This window comes from Salmo salar, chromosome ssa04 (genome assembly GCF_905237065.1).
Source record: "Salmo salar chromosome ssa04, Ssal_v3.1, whole genome shotgun sequence".
Lineage (NCBI taxonomy): Eukaryota > Metazoa > Chordata > Actinopteri > Salmoniformes > Salmonidae > Salmo > Salmo salar.
Genome location: NC_059445.1, coordinates 29,095,965 through 29,114,960, shown reverse-complemented (window position 1 = coordinate 29,114,960; position 18,996 = coordinate 29,095,965). Strand labels below are relative to the sequence as shown.

At 41.0% G+C, this 18,996-nt stretch overlaps 1 protein-coding gene across 1 annotated transcript in view; it reads right to left on the bottom strand.

The window, feature by feature from the left end:
- si:ch211-197n1.2 (EF-hand calcium-binding domain-containing protein 6) overlaps nucleotides 1-18,996 on the bottom strand; it is an 87,232-nt gene that overhangs the window by 52,592 nt on the left and 15,644 nt on the right. Inside the window, exons 6-10 of the mRNA XM_014195541.2 lie at nucleotides 18,451-18,591; nucleotides 13,691-13,830; nucleotides 12,374-12,516; nucleotides 12,018-12,217; nucleotides 7,850-7,960 (exon numbers count right to left, since the gene is read on the bottom strand). Coding sequence (XP_014051016.1) covers nucleotides 7,850-7,960; nucleotides 12,018-12,217; nucleotides 12,374-12,516; nucleotides 13,691-13,830; nucleotides 18,451-18,591 — 735 coding nt within the window. The remainder of the gene's footprint in view (nucleotides 1-7,849; nucleotides 7,961-12,017; nucleotides 12,218-12,373; nucleotides 12,517-13,690; nucleotides 13,831-18,450; nucleotides 18,592-18,996) is intronic.

Here is an 18,996-nt window from a genome sequence, read left to right as displayed (position 1 = left end):
ATTGTCTCAAGGCTTAGAAATCCTTCTTTATTAACCTGTCTTCTCCCCTTCATCTACACTGATTGAAGTTGATTTAACAAGTGACATCAATAAGGGATCATAGCTTTCACCTGGATTCACCTGGTTAGTCTATGTCATGGAAAGAGCAGGTGTTCTTAATGTTTTGTATACTCAGTGTATATCTGAAACTATAAAATGTATCGCTATCCCCATTATGTTCTGTTGAATGAACTGTTGGAAAGCGCATTGAAAGAGAGAGAGACAGAGAGAGAAATAAAGAAAGACAGGAACCAACTGAGATGACCATACACTATCTATATAAAAGTATGTGGACACCCCTTCGAATTAGTGGTTTCGGCTATTTCAGCCACACCCGTTGCTGACAGGTGTATTAACATGGCATCGTCATAGGATTCCACCTTTCCAACAAGACAGTTTGTCATATTTCCGCCCTGCTAGAGTTACCCCAGCCAATTGTAAGTGCTGATATTGTGAAGTGGAAATGTCTAGGAGCAGCAACGGCTCAGCTGCGAAGTGGGGGGTCACAATAGACCTACCTAGTACTGAAGCTCGGGAGAAAAAAAAATCGCCTGTCCTCGGTTGTAACCCACTAGCGAGTTCCAAACTGCCTCTGGACGCAATGCCAGAACAAGAACTGTTCGTCGGGAGTTTCATGAAATGGGTTACCTTGCCCGAGCTGCCGCACACATAAGCCTAAGATCACCAAGTGCAATGCCAAGTGTTGGCTGGAATGGTGTAAAGCTCACCGCCATTGGACTCTGGAGCAGTGGAAGCGCATTCTCTGGAGTGATGAATTACGCTTCACCAACTGGCAGTCCGACGGACTAATCTGGGTTTGGCGGATGCCAGGAGAACGCTACCTGCACCGAATTTATAGTGCCAACTATAAAGTTTGGTGGGTGGGGAATAATGGTCTGGGGCTAGGACTGTTGAGGTGATCGTATTAAGGCCACACCAGCGCTCAAGAGTCATGAAGGCAGTCATATTCCACGTGACCGTTTTGTCACCGTAATTAGTCTTCTCCAAACTATGATGCTGCTGATGGTCATTAGTAGCCTACCAAACTTGCTAACTGCCTGGTACTCAGCACTCTATTGTCCCTCTAGTCTAATTGCTCTGACATCAATGAAAATACATCCGCAAATCAAACACTTCATGAGAGCCCATGAGCTCATGTTGCGCAACATTCCTATAGGCTATACAATTGTACAATTGATGGCCTCTACTAAAAATAGGAGGATCCCATCAGCTTTCTATAGGCTAGTCCTACTATATTTATTTCTCAACTTTCCTAATATTAAGTACATTGTTTATCTTTACAACAGGAGTATAGCCTACCTGGCTGGCATGAAAATGAACCACAGGAAAAGTGTTCTCCATTCGCTTTTAAAGTGCATAGATGAAATCTATTTTTTCCGCTGCCCCTGTTTCGAGACAGGTGCATGATAATTGTCCATTTTAAATCAAAACAAATTTCACACATATATTATTTAGTATATGTAAAGACAAGATTAAGTCAAGAATAGTCTGATGGGTGACAATATTAGCCTATCACTGAATGATGCCCAGCATAAGAAACTGCCTTTTTTTTGTGCAAATTTTTTGAATCATAGTCGCATACCTCATGTAGCCTAGCCCATATGCAAATATGTTTTGAATCACAACTAATGTGGCCAAATAAAATTAATCCTCTTTACAAGGGGTTTAGAGCCTAACTGGCAGACATAAACAGCGTGTGAGTTTCAAGTTTGGGGAAGATAATAATAAAAGCATTACATGCATAAACGCATTTGCAGTCACTTTTGATAATGGTGTTTTCCCGCTAATGGAATACAGCTCTGGACGGAATTACCCCTTGCCACCCCCAGCAAGAAGATATAATTGGAGTTAAATGTAGTCTTGTGAAGAAGGCGAATAGCCTACTGCCATGTGCACATTGCTGCGCTTATAATAATGTGAAGAAATAGCCTAATAGTTTATCAGCATTTTAAGCTAAATGTTCTGATCTGTTACGTCAGCCACATTGCGTAAAAATGTTTTTTATGCTAGTGGTTGTATTAATTTGTTCGATATATTTATTTCTTGCACAGAATAGGTTGACTTTTGTACTGTGGACAGTTCTTCCAATATCTTCAATATGCACCTCGGAATTGGGTAAAGACGCATGCAGTATTTACATTTACATTTTAGTCATTTAGCAGACGCTCTTATCCAGTAGTGAATGCATACTTTCATACATTTAAAAAAAAAACATTTTCGTACTGGTCCCCCGTGGGAATCGAACCCACAACCATGGCATTGCAAACACCATGCTCTACCAACTGAGCCACACGGGACTACAGTATGGTCACAGTGCCTTCTCCACTGACCACACTGTCTTCACCTAACGCTAGCTACAACACAGGCATCGCCAATGTATCTGTCTTCACTTGTAGCCTGTGAGAAAGACCAGATCACTTGATGGAGAGCCATGTGAATGAGAGGTGCTTAAAAGCGCGCAGCACTCAACGAGAAGGGCACAACACAGCAAGGGCAAAACGGCCACTGGCCGCAAAAGGCATGGATTGTTTTGGGGTGCATTATGGCCACAAAGGGGATGCCGCCGTGAAATTCGAGGCATTATCAAGTTCTTGTCAAATTGTGAATGAGAGACTAATAAAGTGTGTACAGCCTGCGCAAAAAACAAAGCAGAGCTCATGCCTTTCAAGCGACTTTTAAAAAATCATCATTAGAGTCGCATCATGCAGCCTTACAATGTATTGAAAATCAAAACATATAGCCCAACGATTGTAGAACCACTAAAGTTAAATTAATATCTATAAATTAAGCATATAGGAGTACCTATTTCTTTGTTAATTGCTCAACACAAAATAGCCGCATGTGCGCACTCCCTCAAATCATTTGGAGAAAATATTTATATTTTATTCAGATTTGTATAATTGTATTCTTCATACTATAAAAGAATGCCAATGAATTTTAAGCAAATTTTGTCTGCTAAATGAACTAGTGTAGCCCATAGTCATTTGGCATAGCCAGATCAGGGTTAAAATATTACTTACGAAAAAACATAAGAAGTTTCTTAAGGAATAAAATAGGAAGTTAATAAATGTATAAGATAGTTCGTAAATGCAATTCTTTAAAATGTTCTTAGGAATTCTTAGTTTTCTTAGGAACTTCGTAAATATCTTTCTTAAGAACTACGTAAATATCTTCTTATGTTGCATTCACATTAATGACGTGCTTGAAACCAATAAATAAGCCTGTGTGACAGGGATGATGGATTTGGTTATTTTGTTATTTTTCACACATTCTAGACCTCAGACTAGCTATATCAAAATCAAAAATGGATGACCAGAAAAAGAGATTGAAGTGATGGTGGACGAAATAAACCCAGCAAAAAAAGAAACGTCCCCTTTTCAGGACCCTGTCTTTTAAAGATAATTCGTAAAAATCCAAATAACTTCACAGATCTTCATTGTAAAGGGTTTAAACACGGTTTCCCATGCTTGTTCAATGAACCATAAACAATTAATGAACATGCACCTGTGGAACGGTCGTTTACAGACGGTAGACAATTAAGGTCACAGTTATGAAAACTTAGGACACTAAAGAGGCCTTTCTACTGACTCTGAAAAACACCAAAAGACTGCTCATTTGCGGGAACGTGCCTTAGGCATGCTGCAAGGAGGCATGAGGACTGCAGATGTGGCTAGGGCAATAAATTGCAATGTCCGAACTGTGAGACGCCTAAGACAGCGCTACAGGGAGACAGGACGGACAGCTGATCGTCCTCGCAGTGGCAGACCACGTGTAACAACATCTGCACAGGATCGGTACATCTGAACATCACACCTGCGGGACAGGTACAGGATGGCAACAACAACTGCCCGAGTTACACCAGGAACGCACAATCCCTCTATCAGTGCTCAGACAGTCCGGAAGAGGCTGAGAGAGGCTGGACTGAGGGCTTGTAAGCCTGTTGTAAGGCAGGTCCTCACCAGACATCACCGGCAACAACGTTGCCTATGGGCACAAACCCACCGTCGCTGGACCAGACAGGACTGGCAAAAAGTGCTCTTCACTGACTAGTCGCGGTTTTGTCTCACCAGGGGTGATGGTCTGGTACGTGTTTATCGTCGAAGGAATGAGCGTTACATCGAGGCCTGTACTCTGGAGCGGGATTGATTTGGAGGTGGAGGGTCCGTCATGGTCTGGGGCGGTGTGTCACAGCTTCATCGGACTGAGCTTGTTGTCATTGCAGGCAATCTCAACGCTGTGCGTTACAGGGAAGACATCCTCCTCCCTCATGTGGTACCCTTCCTGCAGGCTCATCCTGACATGAACCTCCAGCATGACAATGCCACCAGCCATACTGCTCGTTCTGTGCATGATTTCCTGCAAGACAAGAATGTCTGCAAGACAAGAACGTCTGGGACCTGTTGGATCGGAGGGTGAGGGCTAAGGCCATTCCCCCCAGAAATGTCCGGGAACTTGCAGGTGCCTTGGTGGAAGAGTGGGGTAACATCTCACAGCAAGAACTGGCAAATTTGGTGCAGTCCATGAGGAGGAGATGCACTGCAGTACTTAATGCATCTGATGGCCACACCAGATACTGACTGTTACTTTTGATTTGGACCCCCCTTTGTTCAGGGACACATTATTCCATTTCTGTTAGTCACATGTCTGTGGAACTTGTTCAATTTATGTCTCAGTTGTTGAATCTTGTTATGTTCATACAAATATTACACTTTTCCTGAAAATAAACGCAGTTGACAGCAAGAGGACGTTTCTTTTTTTGCTGAGTTTAGCACCCAGGAAAAGGTTGCTGTTGGGGAGACTTGATAACTGCAGGGTCACTGCAGAGATCAAAAAGAAAGGATGGGCGAGAGTGGCCAAGTCTGTCTCTGCCGTTGGGGGTATGGCAAGAGACAGTAACGCTGTAAAAAAGAAGTGGTCCGACATCAAGTTGGCTGCTAAGAAGAAGGGAGCTGAGAGACCATTCAGGTAGACCAGCTGGAGGAGAAGGTGTCATCCATCATAGAGATGGTGGTAGAGGGACTGTGTGACCGGTAAGATAGTTAGCTACATTAGCTAGCTAAAGTGTAAAGACATTATAGCCAACATAGCTAACGACGTAAATGTTAGCTAAGTTTGCCAAGTTCTTCTTTGCAAATTGACAAGATAGCGCTAGCTTTTTAACACTTCTAGAATATTGTAATATTATTGTAAATTACTAGCTAGCTAGATAATGCGTGTTTCATTTGTTTTCTTGCTGTATTTAAATATCCGGTAGCCAACTCTGTCTGTGGCGCAAGAAAACTTTTATGGTTACAAAAGTATCCATTCGTCTCAAGACAAGGGTTTAGCTATCCTAAAGTTAAGTACATTTCCAAGAAGAAATTCTAAAGCATTATTTTCAAGAATCCCATTCCTTCTTAACTTATTTCTTAGGAAGAAACTTAGGAAAAACCTTGTTAACCTCTTGGGGCTAGGTGGGACGCTAGCGTGCCACCCGTGGTGCACTCCATCAACAGCAGGTGCATTTCAAGAGCGGCAAATTTGAATCCAAATAAATGTCAAAATTCAAATTTTTCAAAAATACAACTATTTTACACCATTTGAAAGATAAACATCTCCTTAATCTAACCACGTTTTACGATTTCAAAAAGGTTTTACGGCAAAAGCATAAATTTAGAGTATGTTAGGACAGTACATTTACAAGAGTTGTGTGTAATGTTTTGTCAAGTCAAAGACAGGGTCACCAAAACCATAAAACCAGCTAAAATGATGCACTAACCTTTTACAATCTCCATCAGATGACACTCCTAGGACATTATGTTAGACAATGCATGCATTTTTAGTTCTATCAAGTTCATATTTATATCCAAAAACAGCGTTTTACTATGGCATTGATGTTGAGGAAATCGTTTCCCTCCAATAACCGGCAGTCAAGTCAGCGTCACAAATTAAATAATTAAAATTAGAAAACATTGGTAAAATATTATATTGTCATTTAAAGAATTATAGATTTACATCTCTTGAACTCAATCAACTTGCCAGATTTAAAAATAACCTTACTGGGAAATCACACTTTGCAATAATCTGAGCACTGCGCCCAGAAAAATACGCGTTGCGATACAGACTAGACGTCATGTTGGGGAGATCTAAAATCGAAAATACTATGTAAATAATCCATTACCTTTGATTCTCTTCATCAGATGTCACTTCCAGGTATCACAGGTCCATAACGAATGTAGTTTTGTTCAAAAAAGCTCATCATTTATGTCCAAAAATCTCCGTCTCGTTAGCACATGATGTAAGCCAGCCGGACTTTCGTCATGAACGAGGGGAAAAAATATATTTCCGTTCGTTCAAACATGTCAAACGTTGTATAGCATAAATCATTAGGGCCTTTTTTAACCAGAACATGAATAATATTCAAGGTGGACGAATGCATACTCTTTTATAACGTATTGGAACGAGGGTACCCAACATGAACTCGCGCGCCAGGTGTCTAATGGGACATCATCGTTCCATGGCTCTTGTTCGGTCAGATCTCCCTCCAGAAGACTCAAAACACTTTGTAAAGGCTGGTGACATCTAGTGGAAGCAATAGGAAGTGCCAAAATATTCCTAAACCCCTGTGTTTTTCAATGGGATAGGTTTAAAGTCAATACAACACATCAGGTATCCACTTCCTGTCAGAAAATGTCTCAGGGTTTTGCCTGCCAAATGAGTTCTGTTATACTCACAGACACCATTCAAACAGTTTTAGAAACTTTAGAGTGTTTTCTATCCATATATAATAAGTATATGCATATTCTAGTTACTGGGTAGGATTAGTAACCAGATTAAATCGGGTACATTTTTTTTATCCAGACGTGCAAATGCTGCCCCCTAGACCCAACAGGTTAAGAACATTTCCTATAACTTTATTGAGGAATAGCAATGTTTCTTAACTTTCTTCTTTAGACTATAGTTAAGGAAAAAATGGCACTTAAGAAGAAATTTCTTCTTAAGAAGGTTTTGTGAATCTGGCCCCAGGACCTAACATAAGGACAGCCCAGAGTATGCTTTTCTGTACTTCTGAAATAGAATACATTTTCTTCATATCATGCTTCTTTAGAGCTGTCTAAAATAAATAATGGATTTATTGTGAAGGTGTAGGTTATATAGCATGGATTTATTAAACTTTTTAAAATGTAGATGTTCCAAAGGTCTGCATCAGTGGCTTGTAGGCTATGTGTGGAAGCATCCAGATGCTAAATGTGTTTATATTAATTAACTGTCAATTACCGTTATTTGCTTGAAAATCACCAGCTGACGAACATTTGTGACAGCCACAGCCCTACCTGGGGCTGTTTTTCATGGGTCGGGCTAGGCCCCATAGTTCCAGTGAAGGGAAAGCTTAACGCTAAAGCATACAATGACATTCTCGACAATTCTATGCTTACAACTTTGTGGCAATCGTTTGGGGAAGGGCTTTTCCTGTTTCAGCATGATAATGCCCCTGTGCAGAAAGCGAGGTCCATACAGAAATCGTTTGTTGAGATCGGTGTGGAAGAACTTGACTGGCTTGACTGATTGAGCCCTGACCTACACCCCAACGAACACCTTTGGGATGAATGACTGCAAGCCAGGCCTAATCGCCCAACATCAGTGCCAGAACTTGCTGTTATAACAGCAAACTCCATATTAATGTCCATGATTTTGGAATGAGATGTTCAACGAGCAGGTGTCCACGTACTTTTAGTCATGTAGTGTATCTAGCTGCTACAATATGCTCATATTTGCTATTTGTTGAGTCACCATGTGACTCTATACTTACTGAAACATTTCTAACAGAGCGAGGTACTCTGACTGGAAGAGTCGAGCCAGTTTAGCTTCCACCATGGTGACTGTGGACGCGTGGCTGATGCTCCCCTGGATATGATGAAACCTGTGTTAAGAAGAAGACATTGGCCTTGTCCGAATACCCTTTCTTGCATAAACAGTATGGCATTTGGTTCTGCAAAAATATAAAGTTTTATAGTATATGACATTTCAAAAATTTAATATTGGTATGCTTTGTGTTTGAAAACAGCTGATAATCAGAGAAGGTGACGCACTGTACCAAAATGAACGAATGGAGTGCCTGGATACAGCACTTAGCCGTCGTATAATATATGACGGCTAAGTGCTGTATCCAGGCACTCCTCTTTGCCATATACTACCACAAACCTCCAAGGTGCCTTATTGCTTTTATAAACTGGTTACTGACATAAAAAGAACAGTATACAAGTACTTTTACATCATAACCGTGGCATATTGTCTGATATACACACAGCTGAAAAAAATGCAGCAACCAGGACCCAAACTACCGAGTTTATGATATGGGATATACAATATGATATCCAATATGATGCAATACACGATGCAATATTCAACACAATATAGTGGGCACACTAGTTACAGGACTAAGACAAACACAACATAATTTGACACATGTTCATGGCATACAACACATCTTAACACACATAACTTCAATACATCTCGTCATATACAGAGTTGTTCTCTATGTATTGTCACTAGTTCCCACTGTTCAGTAGCCTGATGGCTGTACTCAAATGCAGCATAAACCACGCCAGCCCGGGACCTCCACATTGTCTGACACTTGCCACCCAGACAGCTGATGAAACTGTGGGTTTGCACAATCAAAGAATTTCTGTACAAACTTAGAAAATCTCATGGAAACTCATCTGCGTTCTCGTCGTCCTCACCAGGGTCTTGGCCTGACTGCAGTTCTGCATCGTAACCGACTTCAGTGGGCAAACAATCACCTTCGATGGCCACTGGCATGCTGGAGAAGTCTGCTCTTCACAGATTTAAATTCCGGTTTCAACTGTAGATGGCGTCGTATGGGCGAGTGGTTTGCTGATGTCAACGTTGCGACTAGGTGAAAAATCTGTCGATATTCTCTTGAGCAAGGCACTTAACCCTAATTGCGCCTGTAAGTTGCTCTGGGTAAGAGCGTCTGCTAAATGACTAAAATGTAAATAAGTTACGGACAACAAACACAATTGCCTTTTATCAATGCCTATTTGATTGGACAGTAATAACATGACGAGATCCTGAGGCCCATTGTCGTGCCATTCATATGCCACCATCACCTCATGTTTCAGCATGATAATGCAAGGATCTGTACACATTTCCTGGAAGCTGAACATGTCTGGGCCACTATCACAGGCCCCTATCAACAGTCTGATCAACTCTATGCGAAGGAGATGTGTCACACTGCATGAGGCAAATGGCGGTCACACAAGACAGATTTCCTTATATGAACTGTAGCTCAGTAACATTTTTGAAATTGTTGCATGTTGCGTTTATGTTTCTATCCAGTGTACTTATGTTGTGACCATAGATCCCTAACTCCAGTTTACAGGCTTCAACAACCCAACGTAAATACCCCAAAGCCCAAAGTACACAATGATATGTAAAACCCACCCATCAAGTCCTGTTCACAAGTCTTATGTCAAGCAACCCCACAAACACACACATACACACGCACGCACACACACACACACACTTCGTTTAATCTGGGTAGAGATAACCTCCGACATAGGACGGCTGACTTCTGTATGCTATCGTCGTGGTAACTCATCCCCGGGAAAGGGACTGTAAACTAAACTAAGTTAATCTGTGCTAATGTTTGCTGGTCCCACTTTATCCAATTTAGGGTCCTTAATCAGGAAAGTAATAAATTAGCCTCTGAATACCCTACTAGCTAGCATAGTGTAAACCTCTGCTGCCTTTTAAACATTTAAGCATAAATGGATAAGTGTGGCACAGAGGAAGGCTAGATGTGAGCGGGAGTACTCTGGGCACGTGTTTCTCTAACATTTTAAGAGTCGCAGCTCAAGGGTGCACTTCCAGAAGCCTTCGTAACTCAAACTCTAAACTACATGTAAAAGATACAATCTGTGACTTCGATTAAGTCCCCTCAGGGCACTAGGACGAAATACAAAATCAAATCACACATCCACAAACAAGAGCAAGCCAGTTCCATAGAACCAGTCAGTGCGTGAGTGTGTAGCCTAATAATGACATCACTGAAGGGTGTAAACTGGTTTTCTGGTTAATGAAATGTCACATAAACAGATTGCAACCAGGTAAAGACATTCTGTGGTCGCTAATAATACAGTCGTGGCTAAAAGTTTTGAGAATGACAGAAATATTAATTTCCACAAAGTTTGCTGCTTCAGTGTCTTTAGATATTTTTGTGAGATGTTACTATGGAATACTGAAGTATAATTACAAGCATTTCATAAGTGTCAAAGGCTTTTATTGACAATTACATGATGACCCTTCTTTTTCAAGACCTCTGCAATCTGCCCTGGCATGCTGTCAATTAACTTCTGGACCACATCCTGACTGATGGCAGCCCATTCTTGCATAATCAATGCTTGGAGTTTTGGGGTTTTTGTTTGTCCACCCGCCTCTTGAGGATTGACCACAAGTTCTCAATGGGATTAAGGTCTGGGGAGTTTCCTGGCCATGGACCCAAAATAACTTTGCCTTATGGCAAGGTGCTCCATCATGCTGGAAAAGGCATTGTTCGTCACTAAACTGTTCCTGGATGGTTGGGAGAAGTTGCTCTCGGAGGATGTGTTGTACCATTCTTTATTCATGGCTGTGTTCTTACATAATTGTGAGTGAGCCCACTCCCTTGGCTGAGAAGCAACCCCACACATGAATGGTCTCAGGATGCTTTACTGTTGGCATGACACACGACTGATGGTAGCGCTCACCTTGTCTTCTCCGGACAGGCTTTTTTCCGGATGCCCCAAACAATCGGAAAGGGGATTCATCAGAGAAAATTACTTTACCCCAGTCCTCAGCAGTCCAATCCCTGTACCTTTTGCAGAATATCAGTCTGTCCCTGATGTTTTTCCTGGAGAGAAGTGGCTTCTTTGCTGCCCTTCTTGACACCAGGCCATCCTCCAAAAGTCTTTGCCTCACTGTGCGTGCAGATGCACTCACACCTGCATGCTGCCATTCCTGAGCAAGCTCTGTACTGGTGGTGCCCCGATCCCGCAGCTGAATCAAGTTTAGGAGACGGTCCTGGCGCTTGCTGGACTTTCTTGGGTGCCCTGAAGCCTTCTTCACAACAATTGAACCACTCTCCTTGAAGTTCTTGATGATCCGATAAATGGTTGATTTAGGTGCAATCTTACTGGCAGCAATATCCTTGCCTGTGAAGCCCTTTTTGGGCAAAGCAATGATGACAGCACATGTTTCCTTGCAGGTAACCATGGTTGACAGAGGAAGAACAATGATTCCAAGCACCACCCTCCTTTTGAAGCTTCCAGTCTGTTGTTCGAACTCAATCAGCATAACAGAGTGATCTCCAGCCTTGTCCTCGTCAACACTCACACCTGTGTTAACGAGAGAATCACTGACATGATGTCAGCTGGCCCTATTGTGGCAGGGCTGAAATGCAGTGGAAATGTTTTTTGGGGATTCATTTGCATGGCAAAGAGGGACTTTGCAATTAATTGCAATTCATCTGATAACTCCTCATAACATTCTGGAGTATATGCAAGTTGCCATCATACAAACTGAGGCAGCAGACTTTGTGAAAATTAATATTTGTGTCATTCTCAAAACTTTTGGCCACGACTGTACGTGAAGTATTGGAGCTCCCGAGTGGCGCAGTGGTCTAAGGCACTGCATCTCAATGCTAGAGGTGTCACTACAGACCCCCTGGTTTGAATCCAGGCTGTATGACAACCGGCTGTGATTGGGAGACCCATTGGGCAGTGCCCAACTGGCCCAGTCATCCGGGTTTGGCCGGTGTATGCCGTCATTGTAAATAAGAATTTGTTCTTAACTGACTTGCCTAGTTAAATAAATAAATAAAAAACAGTTTACAACTGGACAACAATGTCACAAAAAAACTTCAAGGATACAACCAGTTTTTCCCATTGGATTGTAACTGTCTGGCTGTGAACTCTGACCTGTGTTGTGGGTTGGATAGGATCCTGTGTGTGACCCCTTCCTCGCTGCGGTCCTGAAACATGCGGAGGAACTCTGGGTAATGGATCACACCTGTCTTGTTGAGTCCCAGGCCACAGCGAGCCAAAAACAAGCCCACATGCTCCCTCTTTAGATTCAGGCCAAAGGTCTTCAGCACCTGTAGAAACTCCTCCAGGCCAACCTAGACAAATGTCCCGGCAAACACACAGACCTAGTTTAAATACTTTGAATTTCTTTATTTCTTTCTTCAGTTCAATACCAGGCCAATAGTTTGACTAGAAGTGAAACAATATTGAATCTTCACTTGTCTCCAATCCCTAGCTGTCAACAGACTCACCTTGCAGGTCTGGTCTGGATCCAGTTGGTCAAACTGGGATTTCATTCTCTGGACGCCCTCCCTAAACTTGTCCTTCAGCCACTTCTCCATGGCGATGGATACCCCACGCTCCTCCTCCGACTTCGACAGGGCCCTGGGTCTGGCTGAAAGCATAAGGCCATGATGGGTAAAGGAAAAAGAGTGGTTTAGTATCAATGAGCAAACTGTAAAATGCCCCACTGGCACGCATCAATGATAATTTCAGCTACGGACACATAGCCCTCGAAATTTGAAGAATTTGCATGTACCTAAACTTAACTAATAAATAAATGTATTAATTTATTAATGAATAATTATTTAAGAAAATAAGGCTTGTTTGCATGTGGAAAACCTACAGATCGCACCTTTAATTTCAGGGGAAATTGCCCCTTATTTCCCAACTGTGGATTGCATATTAACCCAGTTATACCTTGGAGAGTAACAGCTTCAATATCATAGGGGTTATGGGTTACTCAGACCAGAAGAATATCCAACATCAAACATTTAAAATGATACATATTAATTTAGAGGACTTTGAATGGATTAAAGATGTAGAACTGTACAGTATTTTTACAAGGGTGAGGTGCCTTTGACTGGTATGATACTACAGTGCCCTCTATAGGTAACTCTTGGTCACAGCAATCACTAACTATTCTTGTCTCTGGATGTAATGTTTGATAATAGTATTGATAACATGGTCATTTAGCAGATGCTTCTATCCATGCAACATACGAAAGGGACACCTACATTAAGTGTGTTACACTACGGGATTCAAAGACACAACCCTGGTGTTGCAAGAGCCATGCTTCAACCCACTGAAACATTGACAGATGTTTGTACATGCAAAAGTTAACACTTACTTAAAAACGTAATACTTAAAATGATGCTCCAGAACTTTTGTATAATTTCAGACAACAGTTTTGAAAGTGGTGCTCACGAGCCAAAACGGGTTCCCGTTTTTTGTGTACTACGTCATCCAATTGTGTACAATATCATCCATTTCATCTGATAAGTTACGTCCTGCAAAAAAACATTTCTGTGTGTGTGTGCAATTCATATGATATGTTATGAATTCAATTAGTAAAATATGTTACGAATTTTGTGCTTAAGATCCCGGACTGCATCTTTAAGTATATGCAAAAATGTAATACTTGAGTCAAAACTTTTGTAAATACTGAAGTTTAAGTAACAACAAAGTAAGAGACATTACCAAATGTGGTGAACAGCATCACTTCTTTTGACTCATACTGTTTCTGATGGAATATGAAGATATGCAGAATGTCTTTACATTGTTCTTACCTTTGGTGTCTTCATCCTTGACAGAAGATGAAACTTGATGATCATTATTATCGTTGGTGTCTGAGGTCTTTCTCTGGCTCAGTCCAAGTTTCCTTAGCAAACCTCTCACTTTCACAGCTCCAAGTCCTTCGCTGTCAAATCTGTTCATCAACATATTTTTCTAAAACCATACAATGAGGTGTACCACTACAGTTTTCCTCATACATTGCACACAGACAGTACATGAATACATAAAGCAAATACTGAACATGCATACATGCATATGGTGTACATTGGAATTGAAGTCACTCAATATATGAAGTGGTTTGAATATATACAGTGGCAGTCAAAAGTTGGGACACACCTACTCATTCAAGGGTTTTTCTTTATTTTTACTATTTTCTATATTGTAGAATAATAGTGAATACATCAAAACTATGAAATAACACATTTAATCATGTAGTAACCACAAAATTGTTAAAAAATAAAAATATAGTTTTGATTTTAAATTCTTCAAAGTAGCCACCCTTTGCCTTGATGACAGCTTTGCACACTCTTGGCATTATCTAACTAGCTTCACCTGGAAAGCTTTTCCAACAGTCTTGAAGGAGTTCGCACATATTCTGAGCACTTGTTGGCTGCTTTTCCTTCACTCTGCGGTCCAACTCATCCCAAATCCTCTCAATTGGGTTGAGGTCGGGTGATTATGGAGGCCAGGTCATCTGATGCAGCACTCCATAAATCTCCTTCTTGGTCAAATAGCTCTTATACAGCCTGAAGGTGTGTTGGGTCATTGTCCTGTTGAAAAACAAATGATAGTCCCACTAAGTGCAAACCAGGTGGGATGGCGTATCGCTGCAGAATGCTGTGGTAGCCATGCTGGTTAAGTGTGCCTTGAATTCTAAATAAATCACAGACAGTGTCACCAGCAAAGCACCCCCCACCATCACACCTCCTCCTCCATGCTTCATGGTGGGAACCACACATGCGGCGATCATCAATTCACCTACTCTGCGTCTCACAAAGACACGGCGGTTGGAACCAAAAATCTCAAATTTGGACTCATCAGACCAGAGGACAGATTTACACCGGTCTAATGTCCATTGCTTGTGTTTCTTGGCCCAATCAAGTCTCTTCTTCTTATTGGTGTCCTTTAATAGTGGTTTCTTTGCAGCAATTCTACCATGAAGACCTAATTCACGCAGTCTCCTCTAAACAGTTGATGTTGAGGTGTCTGTTACTTGAACTCTATGAAGCATTTATTTGGGCTGCAATTTCTGAAGCTGGAAACTCTAATGAACTTATCCTCTGCAGCAGAGGTAACTCTAGGTCTTCCTTTCCTGTGACGGTCATCATGTGAGCCAGTTTCATCATAGCACTTTATGGTTTTTGCGACTGCACTTGAAGAAACGTTCAAAGTTCTTGAAATGTTCCGGATTGACAGACCTTCATGTCTTAAAGTAATGATGGACTTTTGTTTCTCTTTGCTTATTTGCGCTGTTCTTGCCATAATATGGACTTGGTCTTTTACCAAATCGGGCTATCTTCTGTATACCACCCCTACAGTACCTTGTCACAACACAACTGATTGACTCAAACGCATTAAGAAGGAAAGAAATTCCACAAATTAACTTTTAGCATGTGTCATGACGTTGGCCTCTTTGAGTACAGGGAGGACAGTTGACCCCCTCCCCCCTTGCACCATCCCCCAACCTACCTCCCCCCACCCAGGCCCTGTGTGAAAGGGTTGTAAAATTCCAGAGGAGAATCTTACAACCACATGGCCCAGTTGAGACACAGAGGGGTCCCATAGAGAGACACAGGAAATTCTTCCAACTCACAGAATTGGGGAACCGAATGACATTTGTGTTCTGGAGAAGGTATGGAAGATTGGTGAAGAATCCAGCTACGAACTGGTCCGCTTGGTACAATTTTGTGATACTCAGAAGAGACAATATAGCCATATTACCATAAAACGGTTTATATAATTGCCTCAGCCTTGAGACTTGCATCCACATGGTTGTATAGGATGTATTAATAAGGATAAAGCTATTTGTAATACATTGAGATGCTATGTACTGATGTTAATGTGATAGAATTATATTTCTGTACCAAGCTTAACTCAGTCATCGGCACGCCCCCAGGGACACAGACAGGACCAGGCGTCATGTAACATGTTCACTATAAAACTACCAACCCTGATCTACTTTCTTCAGACCCGGCCTCCACTCCATTGCGAGTTGGCCAATAGGTTTGACCATCCAAGTACTCTACTGAAAGTGAACTATACCACGTGGTTAACTTTTAGACTATTGATACCGACAGAATAAGAACAAGTCTTTGATATTAATTATTAGTCTGCAGCTAAGTAAATTATATCATTGAACGCGAAGACCAACAAAACATCCATTCTATGACGACATTAATGAATGTCGCTTTGAAAGATCCATTCTAACCGAGAGAGAGAGAGAGAGAGAGAGAGAGAGAGAACTCCAACCGAACGATGCTCCAACAAGGATCCCGACGACACACTGAGCGTAAATATATATTGATTGCAATTGTTCTCGAATGAGTGAGCGTTCATGTGCAAAGGATTAGCATATCAATTGTTAATATTAATGAACTCTGTAGGGTCTTCTCAGCTGCCCTTTATGACCCATTGTTCGACAAGACACCAGCCATGCCTGTTTAGACCACTAGGGCACATTACTCTACCAATTCTTTGTGATGATAATTACTGTTTGTATACTTTATGTGAATTACTTAGTTTAGTAAATAAATGATTTTAAGACAATTGATGTATGGATGATTTTAGTAAAGACTGGGTTTGTGCAGATACAACAATTTACGACGTTTGGAATGAGACTGGACGCGAGGTAAAATACACCATTTAAACCAGAAGATAATCGGCCTATACTATAATAGAATATAATATATAATGTTATAATATAGGAAAGTTATATTAGGAAAATTATAACTTTGTAATCTGAATATTTTCCTTGGTGCCCCGATCTCCTAGTTAATTACAATTAAACGATTAATCAGTTTAATCGCGTGATAATAATTACAGGGAGTTAATTGATAAACATGTCTTCAGTTTAATGGTACCCCAAAGACACGACACATGGCACACCTGTTAATTGAAATGCATTCCAGGTGACTACCTCATGAAGCTGGTTGAGAGAATGCCAGGAGTGTGCAAAGCTGTCATCAAGGCAAAGGGTGGCTACTTTGAAGAATCTCAAATATATATTCTACACTGTAGAGAAAGTACAAATAAAGAAAATCCCTGGAATAAGTAGGTATGACCAAACTTCTGACTGGTACTGTATATACAGTTAAAGTCTGAAGTTTACATACACTTAGGTTGGAGACATTAAACCTAATTTTTCAACCACTCCACAAACTATAGTTTTGGCAAGTCGGTTAGGACATCTACTTTGTGCATGACACAAGTAATTTTTCCAACAATTGTTTACAGACAGATTATTTCACTTATAATTCACTGTATCACAATTCCAGTGGGTCAGAAGTTTACATACACTAAGTAGACTGTGAATTTAAACAGCTTGGAAAATTCCAGAAAATGATGTCATGACTTTAGAAGCTTCTGATAGGCTAATTGACATAATTTGAGTCAATTGGAGGTGTACCTGTGGATTTATTTCAAGGCCTACCTTCAAACTCAGTGCCTCTTTGCTTGACATCATGGGAAAATCAAAAGAAATCACCCAAGACCTCAGAAGAAAAATTGTAGACCTCCACAAGTCTGGTTGATCCTTGGGAGCAATTTCCGAACGCCTGAAGGTACCACGTTCATCTGTACAAACAATAGTAGACGTGTTCTGTCTCCTAGAGATGAATGTACTTTGGTGCAAAAAGTGCAAATCAATCCCAGAACAACAGCAAAGGATCTTGTGAAGATGCTGGAGGAAACGTAGAAATGTCCTCTGGTCTGATGAAACAAGAATAGAACTGTTCGGCCATAATACCATCATTATGTTTGGAGGCTTGCAAGCCGAAGAACACCATCCCAACCGTGAAGCACGGGGGTGGCAACATCATGTTGTGGGGGTGCTTTGCTGCAGGAGGGACTGGTGCACTTCACAAAATAGATGGCATCATGAGGAAGTAAAATTATGTGGATATATTGAAGCAACATCTCAAGACATCAGTCAGGAAGTTAAAGCTTGGTCACAAATGGGTCTTCCAAATGGACAATGACCCCAAGTACACTTCCAAAGTTGTGGCAAAATGGCTTAAGGACAACAAAGTCAAGGCAATGGAGTGGCCATCACAAAGCCCTGATCTCAATCCCATAGAAGATGTGTGGGCAGAACTGGAAAAGCGTGTGCGAGCAAGGAAGCCTAAAAACCTAACTCAGTTACACCAGCTCTGTCAGGAGGAATGGGCCAAAATTCACCCAACTTATTGTGGGAAACATGTGGAAGGCTACCCAAAACGTTTGACCCAAGTTAAACAATTTAAAAGCAATGCTACCAAATTCTAAATCAGTGTATGTAAACTCCCGACTTCAACTGTATATATTTATTTTTTTACATTTTAAATAAATTGCTTCACCTTTTCAGCTTTTTTAGGGAAATTTGATTTGACTTGAATTTGATTTGACTCCAACTCCGATGTACATACTTAAATGTAGAAAATGCAGTATATAATGTTTAGCGTTTCAAAAATCATCATACTTTACTTATGTACCACATCGTATTATTCATAAATTACTTATACATATATAGAGACAGATTTTGAGGGGGAAAACACACTTCTTCCAAAGCTTCTCAAACTCCCGGTCCTCTAAGTTGAGGCCCAACTGTGCAAGACATCTCTTCAGCTCTGGAGCTACAATCAAACTGGTCCTCTGTAGGCCTAGCTCTGTGGGACGTGACTCTATGACCTCCAGGAACCTGTGGTGGGGAGAACCACATAATTTACATTTTAGTCAGCTGTAAGCAGATGCTCTTGTCTAGCTATCTTTGGTCTAGCATTCAGTTAAGGAAAGTGAAAACGTTTCTGTGACATTCAGATACATATACATACTGTATGTGTGTGTGTGTTCGGATTCATGATGACTATTTAGGCACCAAACATTGCAGATTCTTGGTTGCATTCATATTGCAGATATACAGTATGATCTCTATTAAAAAATACTGCTTCTTTGTTTTCCAAATGTCACTCCAATTAAGTAGTCATATCCAAATATTCAATCATTTTTAGACTTGCATAGACTTAATATGTGGTGACCAAAAAGTAGATTTTTGGGAAATTTGACACTAATACTTTGTAAATGTTAAGGACATAGATTGGGGGTA